General features: G+C 36.4%; 1 protein-coding gene across 6 annotated transcripts in view; it reads right to left on the reverse strand.

The window, feature by feature from the left end:
- The window catches only part of DENND1B (DENN domain containing 1B), a 170,023-nt gene that overhangs the window by 40,459 nt on the left and 109,581 nt on the right, over window positions 1-19,983 (reverse strand). For all 6 annotated transcript variants that reach the window (XM_074317075.1, XM_074317076.1, XM_074317074.1 and 3 more), the window contains 3 exons: window positions 18,911-19,012; window positions 7,745-7,870; window positions 5,616-5,717 (listed from right to left, as the gene is read on the reverse strand). In XM_074317075.1, coding sequence (XP_074173176.1) covers window positions 5,616-5,717; window positions 7,745-7,870; window positions 18,911-19,012 — 330 coding nt within the window. The remainder of the gene's footprint in view (window positions 1-5,615; window positions 5,718-7,744; window positions 7,871-18,910; window positions 19,013-19,983) is intronic.

The raw sequence follows: 19,983 nt of genomic DNA on the forward strand, positions 1-19,983 counted from the left end.
TTATATTCAATTTTATAAGCTCTTCATCTACCAAAATTGTCCAAACATTTTCATGCCTAGAATAGGGAGTCACTCACCAGTTTTCATTTGATTTCATTTTTTTAACAATAGTAAGCGCCTATTGCATACTAGACATGAGGAAACAAACACTTTAAAAATGATCCTTGTCTTTACAAAGCTTACAACTCAAGAAAAAGCCAAACCAAGCAATGAATATTATGTGGGGCAAATCCAAAATGCTAAAAGAAATCTATAGAAGATTGGGAGCTCGAGCGCCTAGAAAAGGGACATCTGCACTGAGTCTTAACGAATCATTGAGTTGGACAAAGTGAAATGGAGACAGAGTATTCAAACCAGAGGCCATGAGAAGGAAACAGGCAAAAATTCCATTCACTCCTGGAGGGACAGGAAACCTTCACGGCTCCCTGGACCCAAATCCTGGCTGTGCCACAGACTAGCAACTGTGTAAACTCTCGGTAAGTCATTTCACTTCCCTATAATTTTGTTTTATAACCTGCAAAATGGCAGTAATAGAGTATGTATATGGTTATTGTGAAGATTCAGCGGGATTAGATAAAGCATTCACAATAGCGAGCGTAAGTCAGCATTCAATAAATGTTATCTTATTTACTCATAATTACTGTCGTTCATTCTCTCACTATTTAATAAGCACCTGTTACAATCCAAATTCAGAAGTATAAAGACACGAAACCATTTTCAGAGAGCAAATTGTTCAGAATGGCTATAAGCAAGGGTAGAGAACTACTAAAGAAAAAATTAGAGTGCTAGGCGCCAGAAGATGAAGGATTTTATGTGCCAGGCTAGAGGGCTGAAATTCCTCTTAAATTTAATGGGAAAGATATAGGATTTGCTTTTCAGGAAGAACACTCAAAACAGAATGAAGGATGGCGTCAAAGGGGACTAAATGAATGAACATACACGTAAAACCAGTGCACTGAAATTAGACAGAATAAAATATGTAGATCTAAGTAATATTCGGAAAGCAGAATCAACAGAACATAGTAAGTAACTGGAAACTGGATGCCAGAAAGGTCGGCGGCGACGGCCTGAGAAGAAGCTGGTCGTGAGGTTCTGGTTTAGGCACCAGGGGAGCTCTAGCTCCCGGAAGAAGGGATGCAGGAGGGTCCTGTGTGTGTGACTGTGCAGATATACACATGGGTGATGTGTGTACATGTGTGCGGGTGCGTATGGATATGTCTGTAAATACACACACATATAGAGACATATACATGTTTACATTTATATGGGCCTGGGTAAAGAGATGTTTGGGACTCGTCATATATAAGTCATTCATGCAGTTATGGTCTCACATAAGCAAACCCAGTGAGATAGTATGAGTGAGACAAATAAAGGTCTGAGGATAAAGCTGAGCAGACTGCAGAGACCAGGCAGAAGGCACGAGTAGCTATAAAGAGCACTAAGGGAACTGCCTGGAGAAACAGATCACAGATAAAAAGAAATGAGAGGATCTTAAGAAGTATTAGCAGTCAACATGCCAATAAGTAAACAGACAAGAAAGGCACATTTACGAAGAATCGAGGATTTGCCCCGGTCACTATAAAACCATCCTCTCAGGAGAACCCAGGATGCAAAGGATAATGACGGTGGCATGAAAGAGACTCGATTTAGAAGACATGAAGATGCCTTAACGTGAATGTTCTATTGGTGGTGTTCTGGCAATTTGCTTATCTGTTCTGAAATAATTTCAGATTTACAGAAATGTTACAAAAAAAGAAGAAAGTCCCCACACAGCCTTCATCCAACTTCCCCCAATGCGAACACCTTCCATAACCAGGGTACATTTATCAAAAACAAGAAATCAACACATGGAAGAATGCTACTTAGTAATCTTCAGACTACAGCCAGGTTCCAGGTAAGAGACCTAAAAACAACGGCTTAAACCTTTGCAGAGCTGTGAGCTAAAGAACGATGGTGCTGTCAGGGCTGTGGACTAAAGAAGCGGTTTCTGGGATCCCTTCCAAAGCCATTATCTACAGAGGAGTTTACCCAAATGGAACCTGCCATCATCCGTCTAAGCTGTGTTTATTTCATGGCATCGTGGAACGTTAGAGCAGAAAGGTAGCCCAACTCGGTGACCTTCTAGTCTAACTCGTGTTACAGATGCAGAAACTGAGGCCTAAGGCGGTTAGAGAGCCAGCTGTCAGTGAAGACAGCCCACGACTGCCTAATCCAGGGACAGTAACAGATATTATTTTTACACAATGCTTAAGTAATTTACATAATAATAACTTCGGTAATTAATCATTTAAATAATGATGATAAACCAAACTACCAGAACGTTCCCTTCTTCAGAAGGTCCCTCCCTGTGCGCCCCTCCCTCTCCACAGAGAAGACCACAGTCCTTTCAGCTTATCCTTTCTTTCTAGTTTTATCACATAAACGTTTCCCTAAATACTAAATTATTTAATTTTTCTTGCCGTTGAACATTGCATGAAGGACTCATCATATTAATTCTTCAGCGATTTGTTCCTTTCCTTTGATTCATTCATATTCTGTTGGGGGCAGCTTGTTCATTTACCTGCTATGCAGTGATCTCATGTATAAATATAACAATTTATTCATTTCAATACTGAGGAATAACTAAGGTTACCAACACTATTTTGCTATTATGAGCAGTTTTGGCAAGTGATTTTCGGTACATAATTTAGAGTGAATTTACTGGGTCATAAGAAACTTGCATGTTTAACTTTAAGTGGTAGTGCCAAAGTGTTTTTTCTAAACAACTTGGGCAAATTTACACTCTCATAAACAGTTGAAACTTGGTGCCTGGCCAGCTCCAGACCTTTACCAAAATTTGAGATTTTTTGATTTTTTTAAATTGGGCCAATCTCATGAGTATGAGGTGACATTTCACTGTTTTTACAAATGAGGTTTAGTATCTTGCATATGTTTATTAACCATTCAGAGTTCCTCATTCGAATGTGCTTATTCAAGTGTTTTGCACAATTATACTGGATTTTTTTTTTTTTTTTTACTGACATGTGGAAGTTTATTTGTTTTCTTAATTCTAGATTCTAAACCCTTGGGTGGTTCATATGTATTGAAAATCAGGTGTCTTTTGATGACCCAAAGTTGTTAATTTCAATGAAGTCAAATTTATAAAGCTAGTCTTTATGTCTTAAAAAACATGTCTCTAGCCTCCAAGTAATAAAAACAATGTCAGTTTGGTGTCTTCCTTTCTAAATCTTTATTTTTATTTATTTATTTTGGCTAAATGGTGTATGTATGTGCTAGGAGTTCTAACAGTAATAGGTGGCACCTTTCTTAGAGGAGAACTTCTAGTGTTCCAATAGTAAGTATGATATTTGTTGAAAATATCTCTATTCATGACTTTCTTTCTTTCTTTCTTTCTTTGTAGTTTTTAATCGTGAATTTTATGAAAGTTTTTGTATCTGTTGAGATGATCTAATAATTTTTCTCCTATGATCAGCTAATGTAGTGAATTACATCCATGGATTTCCTAATGTGCAACTGCCATTTAATTTCTGCCATATAATTTATTAATAATAAATGCAACTTGCTTATGAAGTAGTATCCTTTTTATATATTACTAGAATTCATTGCAAATATTTTATTTAAATTTTTGCATCTGTGGTCATGAATGAGACTGGCCTATAATGTTCTCTTCTCATGCTGTATTAGGTTTTGGAAAACTCTGTCAACAAGAAATCTTTTAAATCCTTCCAGGTCTAGCTTCAAGTATCACTTTCTTAGGGTCATAAAGTGACAACAAATTCAAGAACATGGTCAACTGATGAATGTAAAACTATTCAAGTTGTCTGTATAATGGGTTCTACTCTGACCATTTTCATATTCTATCTTTAGCCTTTCTGACAAGTTATACTCCAAAAACTCCTGCATAGATTTGTATTTTGTTAATGTAATTGCTCTAACAATGAGGCAGACACTTTAAATTTACAGAGTTTCTACAAAGTGTTATGTACTGTGCTAACAGTGTACATGTATTAATTCATAAACCTTATCACATCTGTGTGAGGTAGGTGGTGATATATCTACTTTAAAGAAAAAGAAACAGATATTTATGAACAGCTAGTAAGTGATAAAGCTAAGATTTAACCCAACTAAAAAATGTGTGCTGTTTGTAACTACATAAAAACAATTTACTGTATCTAAACTTTTTCCAATGAGAAGACACTAGCTACAGGGTCTTATGGTCAAAGTGAAGTAATAAGTTAGATATTCTATCCATTCATTCAATCCTTGACCCCCCTATAACTTGATCTTCACAACTCATTTTTGACAATGGGAGGTAGCACTCTCTCTTCTTGTCAGATAAAAATACAAAAAGGTATTAATACTGAATTCAACAAGCAAGACCAGCTTGGATGACTAGTTCAGGACTGCACTTCAGCACTTATAAACACTACCACTTGATCCGCCTTCAATCTTGGGAAAGAACTTAGTCTACAGTGGAGCCTGCTAGGGAAATGGGGAACAGAGGTCTGAGACTAACTAACCTACTCCATCTTTGGAAATTCACAAGACATCTTTGATCCTGAAACCCATCAGCCCTGGTCTGCTCCTAAGGCTGTGTGTTGGATAATGTAACCCTTTCTTGAAGGTAAATCTTTACATATTGGGAGACAGTTATATCCCCCACAGATTATTTTTAAAACTTCTCCAGAATACAGATAATAGTATGGATTTGTCATCATCTGATTAAAATTACTTATGTAATCTGAAGGTTATTTCAAGGTATATGGTATCTTTCTCCTAACAGTTCAAATAAATTTCTATTACAATAGATTGTCCCCTTCTCAAGGGCGTTACTGATGTTTTATTCCTGTTTCTATCCTGGCCCTGGGCACAATTTGTGACACACTATAGCTCTTCATCAAGTACTGAATTCACATAGCTAACTTTACACTTAAAATTGTCATGTGGAATAAGAAAAGCTAGTGTTAAGAACTTAAGTTACATAAACAGAAACTAGACAAGCCCGAATTAAGAGACTTGCTATCGTCACACAATGGTATGAGCATCTAAACTTTCTGAATTCTGATGTTCAGCTACTGCTTCCTGAAACAGCAATTACATTTTCTAAGCCCCAAATCAAGACACACAGTATGATTATGAATCTTTCCTGAATTTTGATTTATGATTATGAAAAGTCTTGCAAAGCTTAAAAAGTTGCATATTTATGAATGATTTTAATAAAGCGGATTACATTGGGACTGTCCTATAAAATACATAGTTTGTTTACTGCACCAGTGTACCATACCAACATAAGTCCTTAGACTGAGATGCCTCACATGAAACTAGCCATGTTGCTTTTTCTACTGTGCGTGATCGCTCTTCCTCTGAGAGACCATCAGCTTAGCACTTTCAATGAGGAATGTTTTAATAGCAAAGTTATTATTACATAATATTTCTGCAGTGCCATGCCATAGATAGCTATAGGGCAACAAAAGAAAGAAAAAGTTCTTGAAATTCTAGAAAAGATATTACTCAGGGGTTAGACATAAATTAACAGTGATAAAAATGTGTTACGCGTTTCTGTTTCATTCCCATCATCTTCCATTACGGAAAGAAATGCAGAAGTCTGCTCTTACCTGCTTGAAAAGTTGGAGGTTAATGGCCGTTTCCAAGAACTGTTTCATCAGACTTGAGCGGTGCTTCACAAAACTCTCCTCACAGAAAGTGATGGGCTCACCCTGGACAGAGAGAAAGAATTTCACGGGGTCAGGAGAACAGCCAGAGAGAACCAGTCGCTCCAAAGAGGCGCATGGAGAGTCCAGAGAAGTGTAAGATGTAAGACACAGAATCACCTTCAACGTGCACAAGTCTAAAAGAGTCAAACAGACCCTTGTACCAAACAGCTGGATTTCAGGCCACTAGCATCCCCTCTCCTGACGAGCCTATACTGTGGCTTCCTAATCAAAGTTCCCTCGCACTCTTAAAATTGCTCAGTTTCGCTCCCTCAAAGTCAGACTAAACCCCTTCAAACAAAGGTGTAATATCATCAGCTTGAACATGAGTATTAAAAATAGCATGCATACCTGAAAAGGTCCAACAACTGAAAGTACCCTCATGCTTATGCCACTGTTTTTCTTTGGGGACAGCAGAGAAGAGTACTTTATTTTAGTTATGTTAATGGGATTTCCTTACCAACTTTACTACTTCTAAAACATCAATTTTCATCACAACAGGTAAATCACAGAGCACTACCTATATACCAGGGCACTGAGGTTTATTTGCTCAAAGTCCTGCAACGAGCCAGTCACAGGATGAGGATTGGGACCTAACCCCGTCTGGTGCTAGAGTCTACGAGCTCATCCTCTAATTGAGTTAGCACATTAGTGTGGGCTCACATTTTTGAATTCTTAAAAGTAGCTAACTTGCTGCTGGCTAAAACTGTGCTGGTAAACTTGAAATCAATCGCTCTTTCAAAAAAATTGACAACTAAAATTAATCACTAATTGTGTTTTTCAAATCCATTTTTGTTTTCCTTGATGTTCAGTGATTCGAAAATGAATATGCCCTACTGTGGTCTGGATGACTGCTTTCCAGTCTTTTAAAGAATGAGACCCTGTAACTCTAGACTCTTGAGAGACTCCCCCATGTGAGATACGCACAGTGTGTACAGAACTGTGAGCTCCACAATGCTGTACGATACGTGCGTATTTCAAGGAGAGTAGCATGCAGCTGAGACATCTAGTCACCCTGAGACAGCAGCTGCCCTGCCTGCACAGTGCAGGACTCCTGCCAACAAGTCAGTGACTCCTCGGAATGGAAGAGCCACTGGGTGGGAACGAAGTCGGAAGTCAGTTTACAACACATATAACCCATTCACATTTGTTTCATGCTTCCTAGTTGATGACAGGGTTTACACACCAATCCTGAAAGGTAGACAGGAAAGGTATAAAAATTCACGTTTTACAAATAAGAAGCCTAGAGAGACTCAGGAAGTGGGTCATGGTCACACAATTGGAAAATGATGGAATTCCTACTAGACAGCAGGTCTTACCATCGTCTCCGGGTTTTTTTGTGTGTTTTTTTTTTACCCATTACAGCTTATTTATCTGGTCATGGAAAAGCAGTGTAACATACTTAACTAATAGATAAAGAAACAAATACATTTTTATTTCTATCTTTTAGGACCATCTAATAACTTGGCAACAATTCTATTTAATAATCATTGTTAGGGCATTAAAACAAGAAATGGCAAAATAAGCTGGGATATGCTAAACAGATGAGCCCACTTAGAAAAGTTATGAATTAGGAGGACAGTAAATCTCCAAATAGAGCAAAATTTTCAAGTTCTAATATTTTTAAACTTTCATTTTGTACTTGTCATTTCTAAACCCATTAATCTAACAAACCCAACTGTCTGGTTAATTTATTAATGATCTTAAGAAGATCGCGTAGTTACTTTAAAATACATTAACAGAATTCATTCATTAGTTAAAAGTACTCCAATTATAGAAAAATTAAATAAGGTGATATGCAAAAGAATGGGGGCAATATTAACTAAAGGTTACCAAAAGAACTAAGACCAAAAAGTCAAGAAATCGGAGATTGAACATAATGTTTTAAAGCATATTATTCTGGACTTTAAAAAGTCCAGATACTTTTTTAAGGTGTACTATTAAAATGTTGCATTTTTTGTTCTGCTTTGTTTTTGCCTCATTGCAAAGAACTATAAAGAAGCAGAGGAAAACAGTGCTGAAATGACGCTTACAGGTTTATATCTCAGTGCATCTCTGTAGGATCCGAACAAAGCAGCCTGTGCCCTAAGAAACGCCCGGGCCACCCCATCTCCCGTCGCGGTGGACTGCTTCTTCAGCTTATTTTTCAGGGCCGAGACCTGCGTGACAGAGAGGAACAGTTAAATTAACACCTCAGAAATTGGTACAGCGAGGTACGAACCCAATCAGCAGGCGGACCACAGTGTCTGCAGGTCAGCCCCAAACTCATCCTCCTCCCCGGTAGCTTATCTTTTTAACTGCACAGAGCACCTGCTGGTCTGTTAATTGAAAGGAAAGCAGGAGCCGATGGTAACGTGCTAATGCAAATTGCTCTATGCTCTCTTTTTTTCCCAAGGCCTCTTGACATAAATAAGCTTTAATTATTTTACGGTAAACTGCTTGTGAGCCACTTTTCTGCAGATTTTTAGCAATTACAACATGTGTCTACTTGTTTTGAGCTGAAGCCGGTTGGGTACCGCTCATCTCTGCTAGATGAGGCTGTTTGTTACAGGTCCCCAGGATCACTCACCATTTAATTTTATTTTTGGAAGCTGCATTTGCACAAGCAATTTTCCCGTCACTTATTGAATAGTTTTCACCATTATTAGATAAAAAGGGGGGAGAGAAGTGAAAGTCACTGAGAACCTACCATGAGTAGAGAATTACATTATGCAAAATGTTACACTGTCTCATTTAATTTTCACAGTCTTCTATGAAAGGCATTCATATTACCATTTATGAGTCAAGAAAGAAACAGGGGCTCAAAGATGTGAACCAATTCGCCCTCACTAGATAGCTAATAAGTGGCAAAACTGAGATTTAAACCTAGTTCTGTCCAGTTTTTTTCACCACCACACGCTGTGTTTGAGTTCAATGCCACCGCCTTATGAACCAGTAATCAGATTAAGATATTAATGTGTTTAAAGCAAAGAAAAAGGAACTGGCATAATTTCAAAAGGCACCCAAATTTGTTATCATTTTTCCTACATTGCCAATAAGTTCTGTGTATTTTTAAAAATGCATATTATTTATGAACGGCCCTGACTTAGAGGATTAGTTTGTAAGTGTGGCCATGCCCCTGAGGTGTACTCTTAGTTTTAAGGGGCAAGTGATGTGACGTCCTCCTGTGCATCCATCCCATTCACTTGATCAGTTCCTTTCTCACATAATAGAAAATGACTCTGCACACTTGAAAAATAGTGATGCTCGTGTACGTGGGGACATCAAGCTCTGTTGAAATGTCTGTTTTCTCAAAAAAAGGGACTTATGCGACCAAGTCTGGTTGGACTGTTCCCTTCACAGAGCATGCTTTATCCTTATGAAACGACCGGATAACAAAATAATATCATCTCTCCTTTACAGGTATAGATGCAAAGAAAGAATGGTTTTCTTTATGCAAGCGGTCCTGACTAATCTTGTAGATGATGATTGTAATTGAAGTGTCAACCTAATTAACAACCAAACTTTGAATAATGCTAATGAGAAATGAACACAGCATCAGAGGAAAGACCAGCTCTACAGGTGATAAACCTTCACAGGAGTGACATTTTCCAGTGTAAAGTCACACTTACTCTGATCTGATCAAAGGAAGAGAACCCCATTGGGTCCAATTATAGCCATAGTTTTGAGAAAATTATTGAGTTATAACGTTCATAATCTATGCAGAAAGGCCTTTGCAGGATAGGTCTTCTCCCCACAGCTGTGATCTTTTCAATTTATATCCAAGCTCCATAGATTCAGTTAAAAGTTTAGAGCCTAATGCATTTAGCTCACAAAGTGCACAGACCAGGACTCACTGAAGAGGAAGTTTTCATTATTAAAATCAAACTCAATAAATGCACATTTTTAGGTAACCCACACATTCAAACAATAAATGCAGCTGAAGGATGCGAATACAAATCTTCTGACTTAATGGCCTTCATTCTAATGTTTCTAATAACATAACTTTTTTTTTAAGTTTCAAGTGCCTTTTAAGACAAATCAATGGGAATGAATATCAATATATGTACGTATTTAATTACCGCCTCCCCAAAAAGAGCTTGTGATAGAAGGAGTATGATTCCAGTCTTTCTAAGTATTATAAAAAGTAAATGGTTGGGTAATTTTTAAACCTTACTTTAGGAAATAAAAAACACATTTTAAAATATCATGACTTCTACCTTTACAAAAGAAAATGCCTCGAAGTATATTTTCCTACAAAACATGAAATGAACAGTTCAGTTCTCCACAAATCAAGCATTGTTAGGACCATCGTAACACATGCGCTCACAGAGAATGAGGCAAGTTGAACCCTTCCTAAGCCTCTATCTCCCCAACTCCATAATTGCTTAGTTGCTGCTCACGTTATCCAGGCTTTTAATCACATTGCCACAAGCCCTCCCTAACCAAATCATCAATATGTGCTAGTCACTTCCAAAAGTAGTCATTCAGGAACTCTGTAGAAACAGGAAAAGAAGGAAATACTTGTTCTAGAACTTGCTATCCAATACGGTAACCACAAGACACACAAGCACTTGAAATGTGACTAATGCAAACTGAGATCAGCTGTCAGTGTAAAATATGCACGGCATTTTAAAGACTCAGTATCAAAAAAAAAAAAAAGGTAAAATCGTCTCATTAATACATTGTATTTTGATGAAACAATTATATTTGGAATGTATTGGGTTAAACAAAAATATATTAAGAAAATTAATTTTACGCAGTTCTTTTTCCTTTTTAATGTGGCTGCTAGAAAATTTCAGATTGCGTCTGTGACTCATGCGGTTTCTAGCGGACGGTACTGTTCTACAGACGTGTGAGATGAAAGCAGCTGCCTAGCAAGACATACGGTTCCATCTTTCCTTTGCCTATTTTACATGATTTCAACTACACAACTGCACAGAGAGCTCCTTCTTGGCCTCTCTTGGTGGACTTCCCCTGTCAGTGGACCTGTGGTTGTTGCTGTTTTGCAGAGACTAAAAGGGTGGCCGAGGGAAGTGTTTCTGTGTGCACAAAGAATGTCAAACATCGCCTGAGAAAATGAAATTGTTTTCTAAAGTCCATTTTAGATATAAGGCTATTGCTCTAATATAAAATGCCTGTCAGCCCTGCTGCCTGCTGTCCGTTAGGTTGCTGGGGTCAATTATCACCAGTTACCGCTGCCCTTTGCAGTGCTAATTAGCTTTTAGCAGTTTTTACCTCTAGAAACGGGGATATCTCCTGTGCACTTTTTCAATACTTGGTCTGGGAAATAGCATTTTCTGCTTTAAGTTACAAACTTGTAGGTTTAGTTACGAAATGAATATACATCTGCCCATGGAATCCTGAAGTTTACACTCACATATAACTCTGAATTCAGAAAAGCATCTGGGACCTTAGTCACGTGGTTATTATGGGATACTGAGGAAGTGTCAGTCTTTTTGCTTTTTATTCTCAATTGCCAAGGGCTCCAGATTGCTTTAAAATTGACATTTCATTTTATCATATATTTCAGTCTGTAAATATTTTTCAAGTCTAATTAAGCATTACAGTGGACCAAAAAAAAGTGAAACAGTGAAAAGAATTTCAGAAATAAAGATCAATTGGCTGCTCTTAGAAATATTTAAACGCCTTTCTTACACTGAGAATTCAGGCCTTTAGGCAGCCATCGTGGGAGAAGTGATAACACAAGTAACATCACCACCAATTCTCTACTCTTACCCTCTCAGCACCGAAGTGACTCGGAATTAGATGAGATTACAAGAGCAATCATAGCAAACAGGTATAAATTCAAAGAGTGCCGGCCATGTGCTCACGTCTGAGTAATGGCTCAGTTAATGCAAAGGGGAGTCAGGGAAGGAATGAGCTGAGTTTTTCAGGGAAGTGACACATTTTTTTCTTACTTCACTTTTAGATGCATTCCTTCAGGAAAATTAAATTAACCACCATATAGCCAAAAATTTTAATTTCACTTTTAAGGTTCACAAAGAGAAACACCAAAGAACAGAAGGTGAAAATAAATGTTCAGAAATATTATTTAGATAACCTACACAACCTAAAACAGCGAGGATGTTTTCCAACGTCTCCTTTTACATACCTGAACTGTACTCTAGAAACTACACACATTTAGAAAAACAGTTAAAGCTTCAAATAATCACCTGCTTTAGAAAAAACGTTAAAGTCTTTTATTCTCCTATGAAACATGATATGGTTCTCATTTGAATCAGACATTAAATTCCTACACTTCTTTAATCCTTTGAATGTTCAGTTTATAAGAAACAAAATTAACCTTTCCCTCTTAATATAATTTTCTAACAAGCTTCTATTGAAGGATTAAAACAGTAACCTTTAACATTTATTAAATGAAAAGCATATGACCTCCTTGCTGGGTATCATTACCTTGCTTCTTTGTATGTTTAATTACCTATCAAAACCTAACTAATATGGTGTCATCTACAACTATTTTCCTTCCAGAGGCATCCTAAAATTTAAGACAACCAAAACTGCTCCTATGCCACCTCAAGCGCAATGCCTCGCCATTGTCGCTAAAAGCGACGTCACTTCCATTCATCCAGTTGCTCAAAAAGGAATCATGCAGGTCTTCTTCGAACTTCTCCCCTTGTCATTTCCTACGTGCACTGTGTCACCAAGGCCTGTCAGGCCGACCTCTAACAGAGATTTCAAAGCTGCCCCCTCTTCTATAAATTCCTACCACGACTGAGTTGCCCCTGCCACCTCTTACGTAGACAACCGCACATGGTCTCTCGCCTGACTGTCCCCTTTATTTCCTCTACCCAGAGACCTGCGGGACCCAGAACCCAACATGAAATTACCAGAAGGAACCGTGGCTCACACTTCCTCTCCCAGGAATTTCTGATAAAGCCACAGTCCTTAACAAGAACGACCAGTCTCTTGGGGCCTCACTCCTGCCTACCGTCCAACCTCATTTTGCAGAGCCCTCTCTTTTGTTCTCCTCACTCCAGCTAACCAGGACCTCTTTCCACTTCCTGAGCTTGCCAACCTCGTCCCCGTAGCAGAACCTGTGTATGTGCTAGTCCCCTCCTCCCTCGTTGCTTGGCTTTTTCATACTCATCATTCAAGCCAATTCTGCACAGATGTTGTGACACCTTGAGGTGGTTGGGCCACCAGATGCTGATCTGAGTTTGTACACTGGCAAAAATGGCATGTCAGCGGGGCTAAAATTATTTTCCCTTCAGCTTCCTTATGGCAGAGATGGCTCTCAGTCCACCAACATCCACTCCCCCTTTCTTTGCTAACAGAAATCCTAAAGTTTTGACGGGTGCTGGGTTAACCCCATTATTTCCCAGCATCCCTTGGGGCTTGGTGTGGCCATGGGCTGGGCCCAGTCAAACGGAACGTTCAGTCTTCCTGTTTACTCAGCTCCTTGCACAGCACAGGCTTATAGGAAGTGCTCAGTAAACGCTTTTTGCATGAATGCATGAACCATCTGGCCCAGGCACACTTCCACATGAATTTTTCTCATTAAGTGGATCAGAATATCTGTGATGTGGCCCAGAAACACCATTCATTTAAATGTTCACCACCTCGTTATGATATCAGCAAGATTTGGGAACTCCGATTGTGACAGTACTCACAATATTATGCAATATGAAGAAGTCAAAAACTTAGAGAGCTAGACACAAAACTGGAAATAATTTTTAAAGCCAAAACCAAGGTCTTTATATTTTTAAATACATATATATACACATATATGTATGTATGTATACCTATATGTTAGCAGTAAGAAGAGAGAAGTATGCTATTGAAATCATACAAAAAAAAAAAAAAAGACATTAGCAGAAAAGCCAGGAATTTAGTTGGAAATGAAAAGCCCTGAGAAAGTCAAAGGACTTCATGAACATTTAAACCACTAAGAGTAACAAACTATAAATCAACTTTAAAATGGCCAAAGTACAGAGATACAAAAGGGGAAATCACTAAAGCCTGGGTCACTGCTGTGGTGGGAACTGATTCAATTCAGAGAAAATAACAAAGATCTTTTAAATGGTGGGAAGCTCAGTTATTTAAGGTTTTTGAACTTTTGTTTTGTTTTGCTTTTGTATTTAAAGCTTATATTTAAGAAATACACACCAAGAAGAAAACAGTAGGAAAAATAGCACAATCTGTAATAGCTTACTTACAAACAACAACAAAAAACTTTTTATAAACAATCACATCTCTCATAATCATGATTTGCAAGAATGGTGAATTTCCAGACACCCAAGGCGATGCAGAAGCATACCATGGTCTCTGGATGTTTTAAAAAGTATGTATTAAACAAGCTTCCAGGTTTCTTCCTTTCATGACTATGAAAGTCAGATGAAAATATCCTTAGAAAATGTTCTAGGACGGAAGACTAGACAGGGAATTTACAAAGCAACTTCTATTACAAATGATAAAAGAAATGCAATCCGACTTCCCCTCACCAAGCGTTCACTGCCTGCCAGCTAGTCACAAAGGCCAGTGCCAGGCGGGTGGCTGGGGCAAGGCACATCCAGAGGCCTGAACTCCAACAGCTGGAGAGTGAAGGGAGGGCGTGACTGCAGCTCCAGAGGCTAAGCCAAAGCAGCGATTGTCTCCCCAGATCTACTCCACTAAACTGAAACGATGTTCTCCAAATCACTCTAGAACCCCAACAAAAGAATCCTGTTCTCTTTCTAACCTGGCCACTCGAGACATTTCTGGGGACTCCATTTTTACTGTTAAACACAGTAAGGACTACAGCTCTGCTGTGGAAAACCTGAAACTAGTAGAATATTCTCTGGGGCCTTTGTTTGTCTTTATAACGTGCCTATGACAATTTAACACACTAAACCTTCGTGTTAGATTAAATAGCCAACAAATAAACATACCTACTGACTATCTGCATAGTTGTGAGTTAAATTTGTTTATACACTTAATTTTTTAAAGCTAATTTTTAACATTCTCTGAAAAAGCCAATTCTTTTCCAAACCTATTCCCAAATTAAGTCACTTGAATGCAAATATCTAAAATTGTATTTAAAGTCAGAGTTTTGGGGTGTGTTTTTTTCTAGTTCTTTAGGCGTTGAATGGTTTCTGCTAATTCGGAGCAATCTGTGTCCTTCCTTTTCCTATCACAATAAATACCTATTCCTTCCGTGAAAGCCGCATTACAAGATGCACGGTAGTTTAAGTGACTCCATTTTACAGTCAGGTCTCTTCAGTATTGCAGGAATTCTCCATGCTTGATACCAAATGTAGCACATTCCTATATATGATACACTGTGGTTTACAGTGAATTGTATAATATCTCTTTAAGAGGACTACATTTTCTACATACCCTCCTAGTAGAAAACAGAAAAGCATTTTCCAACAGTATTAGATGTAAGATGAAAACGAATGTTTAAAACGGTGCTGAAAATCCCAATTTAAATGAAAGAGGTCATACTGATATTCTTTAACAAGATTAGAATGGACAGTGAGCTTCTGTAAGAATCTGAAAAGAGTTATTACCACACTGTATACCACGCTTCTAGGAGAGGGTCCGTGGTCTGGTGGCTGGGGCCTAAGTGTAAGGCTCAAAATCTGTATGAACTAAAGCTCTAGAAACACTGCTAACATGTATTTTCTGTGCCTTCCTCTTACCTAAAATAGTGGTAACTATATTGGCCTGTCTCAGAGTATATTATTTTTTATAATCTAGAAAAATTATTTAAAGACAGTTAAGCAATATAGGTCAAATTCATGTTCCTAGTAATGAATATTCTAATGCATGCAACTTTTTCAGATGCCAATTCTAACCTGTTTTCATCTAGGAGAGTTAGTTTATAATTGTTTTAACTTAATAGTCACATGAAGACAGATTTCCTAAATCTCATTATAATTCTAATTAACTTAATTTTCCTACAAGTGGGTTGCCTTATTTATTTTTGAAATAGTAACAATTTTCCAAATTACTTTCAAAATGTTAATGATCATAAAAATTAAAATGAGCAGTAATAGCTTAGAAATACAACATTTTAAATTAGTGTGTAATTGAAACCAAATTTGTGTATATACTTGGAATGGGGGGGTCTCAATAGTGCATTTTCTTAAATTAAAATGAACTCATTTGAGATTTCAAATGTTACATTTAATCAAACTGGTTCTTTTACTCCCACACTTAAAAACATATCACAACATTAACTTCAATTGATACTGTTACATAGTCCTAAAATTTACTTTTTTATTTTAAAAGACTCAAAACTACATGTGTTTGAAGGTATCCATATTTGGCTTAGCCAATAAAAAATAAAATCACAGTGTGTTCATAGGCAAAAAACTACAAAAGTGTATTTTAATGGATCTACTGCTTTTAAAAGTTATTCCATGTAATAATCAATATAGTTAACATCACTTCCAATAAAATTTGTGTTTTTTTTCTTTTAATGATCCAAATCTACAATGAAATGATGAAATCGAAAAACAAGTGTTCTTGTCAGAAGACAGGAAGAGAGTTTTTTCCCCTCCCTTAAGGAAAACAAAGGATTCCTGAAAGCTTTGCCCTGATTTATTTTTCCAATTTTAAATACCTTAAGAGTAGCGGAACTGCTACTGGCATGGTAGTATTTCTAACAGTCAATAAATCTAAAATATTATGTGTGAATATTGGAATGAAGCCATTAAGAAGATTACAGCATGCAACACAGCAGAGGGTCCACAGGAAAAAAGACTAGTAATGCAGGACAAGTGTGACCGCTGACCTTTGAACAGCCAAGACCACTGGTCAAGCTGACACCATAATCGAGTGCACATGACAGAGAGGCATCTAGCCTGGAAGTATAATTTAAACGTTTTGGGGAATGATTTTAAAAGGCCCTCATTTAAATATCAGTTAATTTATTAAACAATCAAACAATACCAGTAGGACTATTTTTCAGCCTTCAAGTATATTTTATTAATTCAAATCACACACACACAAAAATCAGTAAGAACATGGGTGATTTTAACATGCCTCATTTAAAACATTTATATTAATAATTATAGAAAGTATGACTTTGATGCTTTATCATATTTCCTACAGAATTATAAGAGATCACTTTTGGAAAACTGATGATAAATCTACATTTGTCAGAGATAGTTGAACCAACACCTAAAGTATTTTTCAGAATATCACTGTAACTTAAAACGTCCTCTACTGCCTTCGAGTAAACAGTCCAAGCTCTACTCCAGAGCTATTTCAATTTATTCATTCTTCAAATTTGTCTGTAAGACTATGGCCCTTAACTTCAAGCAATAGTATATCTATAGCATTTTGTAGTGACCCTTTTTATGCATATACTTTACTATTTCAGTTATGTCTAGTTAACTGTTGCTTATAAGATGGTTCCTCTTGTCATTTTATATATTTAAGCTTTTACATTTTGTGAATATTGTTTAACTTCTTCATATATTTAAATAAATGTTTTAATATCAAACTAATGTGACTAGAAAGGTAGTACTTCTTAATTAAAAAAGAATCACCAATCAAAACAATTACTATTAAAGATTTTCTCAAAGAAAGAATGAGCTATCATTAAAGCTGACTATAAAAATTTTAATGACACAGAAAAGCTGATTTCTTTCTCTTTTTTATCCCGTTCTTCTTCTTCTTCCTTTTTTTTAATAAACAATCTCTTCTCCTTAGGGTATTAACAGTAGGAAATACATGCAGATAAGGAAAATATTTTTAAAAGTTGGGCCTTTATTTTCATAATTACTTCTCTATCCAATGAAGGACACTTTGATGGATTTCTAAACGAATAACTCTAACCATTTCTAGCAGCTTCTGCAAAATTTTTATAATGAGGCAATCTACTTATAATGAACCAAAAAGATAATATAATTCCTCACTGGCCTGGGTTTGGATTTGTTCGTACATCGCATTAATTCTACGATAGTAAGATAAAGTAGTTCAATTTAATTTGCTTCAAGGTCAGCAGGTCTTTTAGGTTATTTATGGGCATATATTCATGCCCTGATTTTGACTTTAAAATCATAGTTTTCCTATCACTAGCCATAAAAACAATTGAAGCTAGTATTACTGTATTTTTTGTTTAAGATTTTTAAATTCAATTTTTCGATCTCTCTAATAATGATTTCAAAATACTTGCACTATTACAGAAAATATATTCTAAGGATTTTTTATTCATAAATTTTAATATCCCTGAAACAATTGATATTTAAAGGAGTTATTTTAACTTGCAACTGTGTTATAAAGATATTTTTAAACAGCCATTGAAATATATACAGAAACAATATTAGTGTGCATTTTTGCCCGGTTCTAAGGACTATGAAGGCCAAAAAATGTACTTTTGGAGTCTATTTAACATGAAATACAGAATATATCCTATTATAAGCTGCAGACACACACATGCACACACACACAAACCCTCTGCGAGATCAAAGACCAGGAGAGAACTGGCACTTAATTTATCAGCCTTTACAGACAAAAGACAGTTTTCGTCATTTCAAAAGGATCAGATGTCTTTTATGACAAACTGGGTTTGCAGTTTAATTTACAAATAGAATTATAAGTAAGCAGTCTTTGCTCTGCCAAAGCAAATGACAAACCATGTAGGTTTTCATTCTTGCGGCCCTCAGCAGGATAGAAAAGATTAAAAATAAAACTGAAATAATTTAGAGAAAACAAATAAATGTTTCAGAAAGTTGAGGGAGATCAAAGCCAGAATTTTCTGACCCCAACTGTACAAGCATTTCTTATTATATTGACCAGTGCCATCAGATCATTAATTAAAAGGAATGGCGCTGGCAGGTGGCAGGGAAGCAAAGCCGATAATTGGCCCCCTTCTTCTTCTTCCTTCAAAAACTCTCATTCTTTTGCAAGACATGCCACTAGGCAGACAGAAATGCCTACTTTGTAAGATAATGATTAAGATGAGATGAAGAGACGTACGTTTAAAGAACCTCTGCCTAATGAATGCACCGAGCTTTTTAATTATGATCCTACTTTTACAATGAGGAGTATGATGTTCCATTCAACATCTCCTCAACTGCCAAAAGGTAAAAATATTCAACGCAGAATCTACATTGATTCCTCTCACACCCCCTGCACACACTCAACCCCTGTATTTCAGAATTTTAAAAAGTGGGGAAAATAACGCTTGGTAATTCAAGGGCCCAGGAGAAAACAGACATACACATATATCCATATATTCACCATAAAATAGCCTTCAGACTTACCACGTCACTCGGGAGATTGTTCAAGTCATTAAATGGTGATTCTAACGTGTTTGTGTCCACATTTAACATAACCACATCCTCCAATGATTTATTTTTCACTCTCTGTTTGAAAAACACAATCATGAATAAACATCTTAGTATATTTTCCTTCCAAAATCTAATGAGCTTAGAAATGTAGGGAAAATTATCTTAATGCATTAGCCTTGGGGAAAGAAAAAAGGAAAATCCGACGTTATGAAAGAATATAAACAACTTTGCCTTATGAGAAAAAGTTTGGATACAACCATTCAAAAAGATTGGGTAAAAATGCTTAAAATAGAATGTGTGTTCATTGAGACATATTGATTTAGTTTGAAGATATACAATATAATTTAAATACCAAAGAGATAACTACAACAAAGACTTACAAAATTGGCACAGCTACATTAAACTGTAAAAATTTCTATCCATTAAATTTTATCAATTGAATTTCAATCTTATGATACAGGAACTTGTGTCTAGTTCTATACCTATTTTTAGCATAAATCATATTGCAGGGCTAACATAAACTGAAGTTTAAATTAATAAATATGTTCTCTATATTTCCATTTCTGTTTGGTGTAAGTTTATGATGAGGACTGAAAGATGAAAACAATGACAGAGAGGGTAGTAATATGGAATTTATTGTGAGTAATATTTATCACCTGAATTTCAATAGAAAAGATCAAATTTAATAGCCTATCAGATTAACTATTTGACTTATTTGTCTTATGTGTTTGACAGCTTAGTCAACTGGTCAAATTATCTCAAGATGTGGACAAATGATAGTGAATTACAATTTCATGAAATATTTCATCCTTAAAGAAAGGAAACAGTTACTGTTTATTTTTCTTATTTAAATAATATGTATACTTAAATCATAATTCAATTAGTTTTATTTAATAATAGCAAATAGTGTTACTCCTTCATGTAAAAAAAGTGCTCATTAATGAATGTATCTACCCACTCAGAATTCTATAATTGCATAGGTCAACTAGCAATAGGTCAATTAATTTCAGAAAAATATTTTTAAAATTGACATTCTAGAATAATAG

Source organism: Rhinolophus sinicus, linkage group LG12, assembly GCF_036562045.2.
Source record: "Rhinolophus sinicus isolate RSC01 linkage group LG12, ASM3656204v1, whole genome shotgun sequence".
NCBI classification, from domain to species: Eukaryota; Metazoa; Chordata; class Mammalia; order Chiroptera; family Rhinolophidae; genus Rhinolophus; species Rhinolophus sinicus.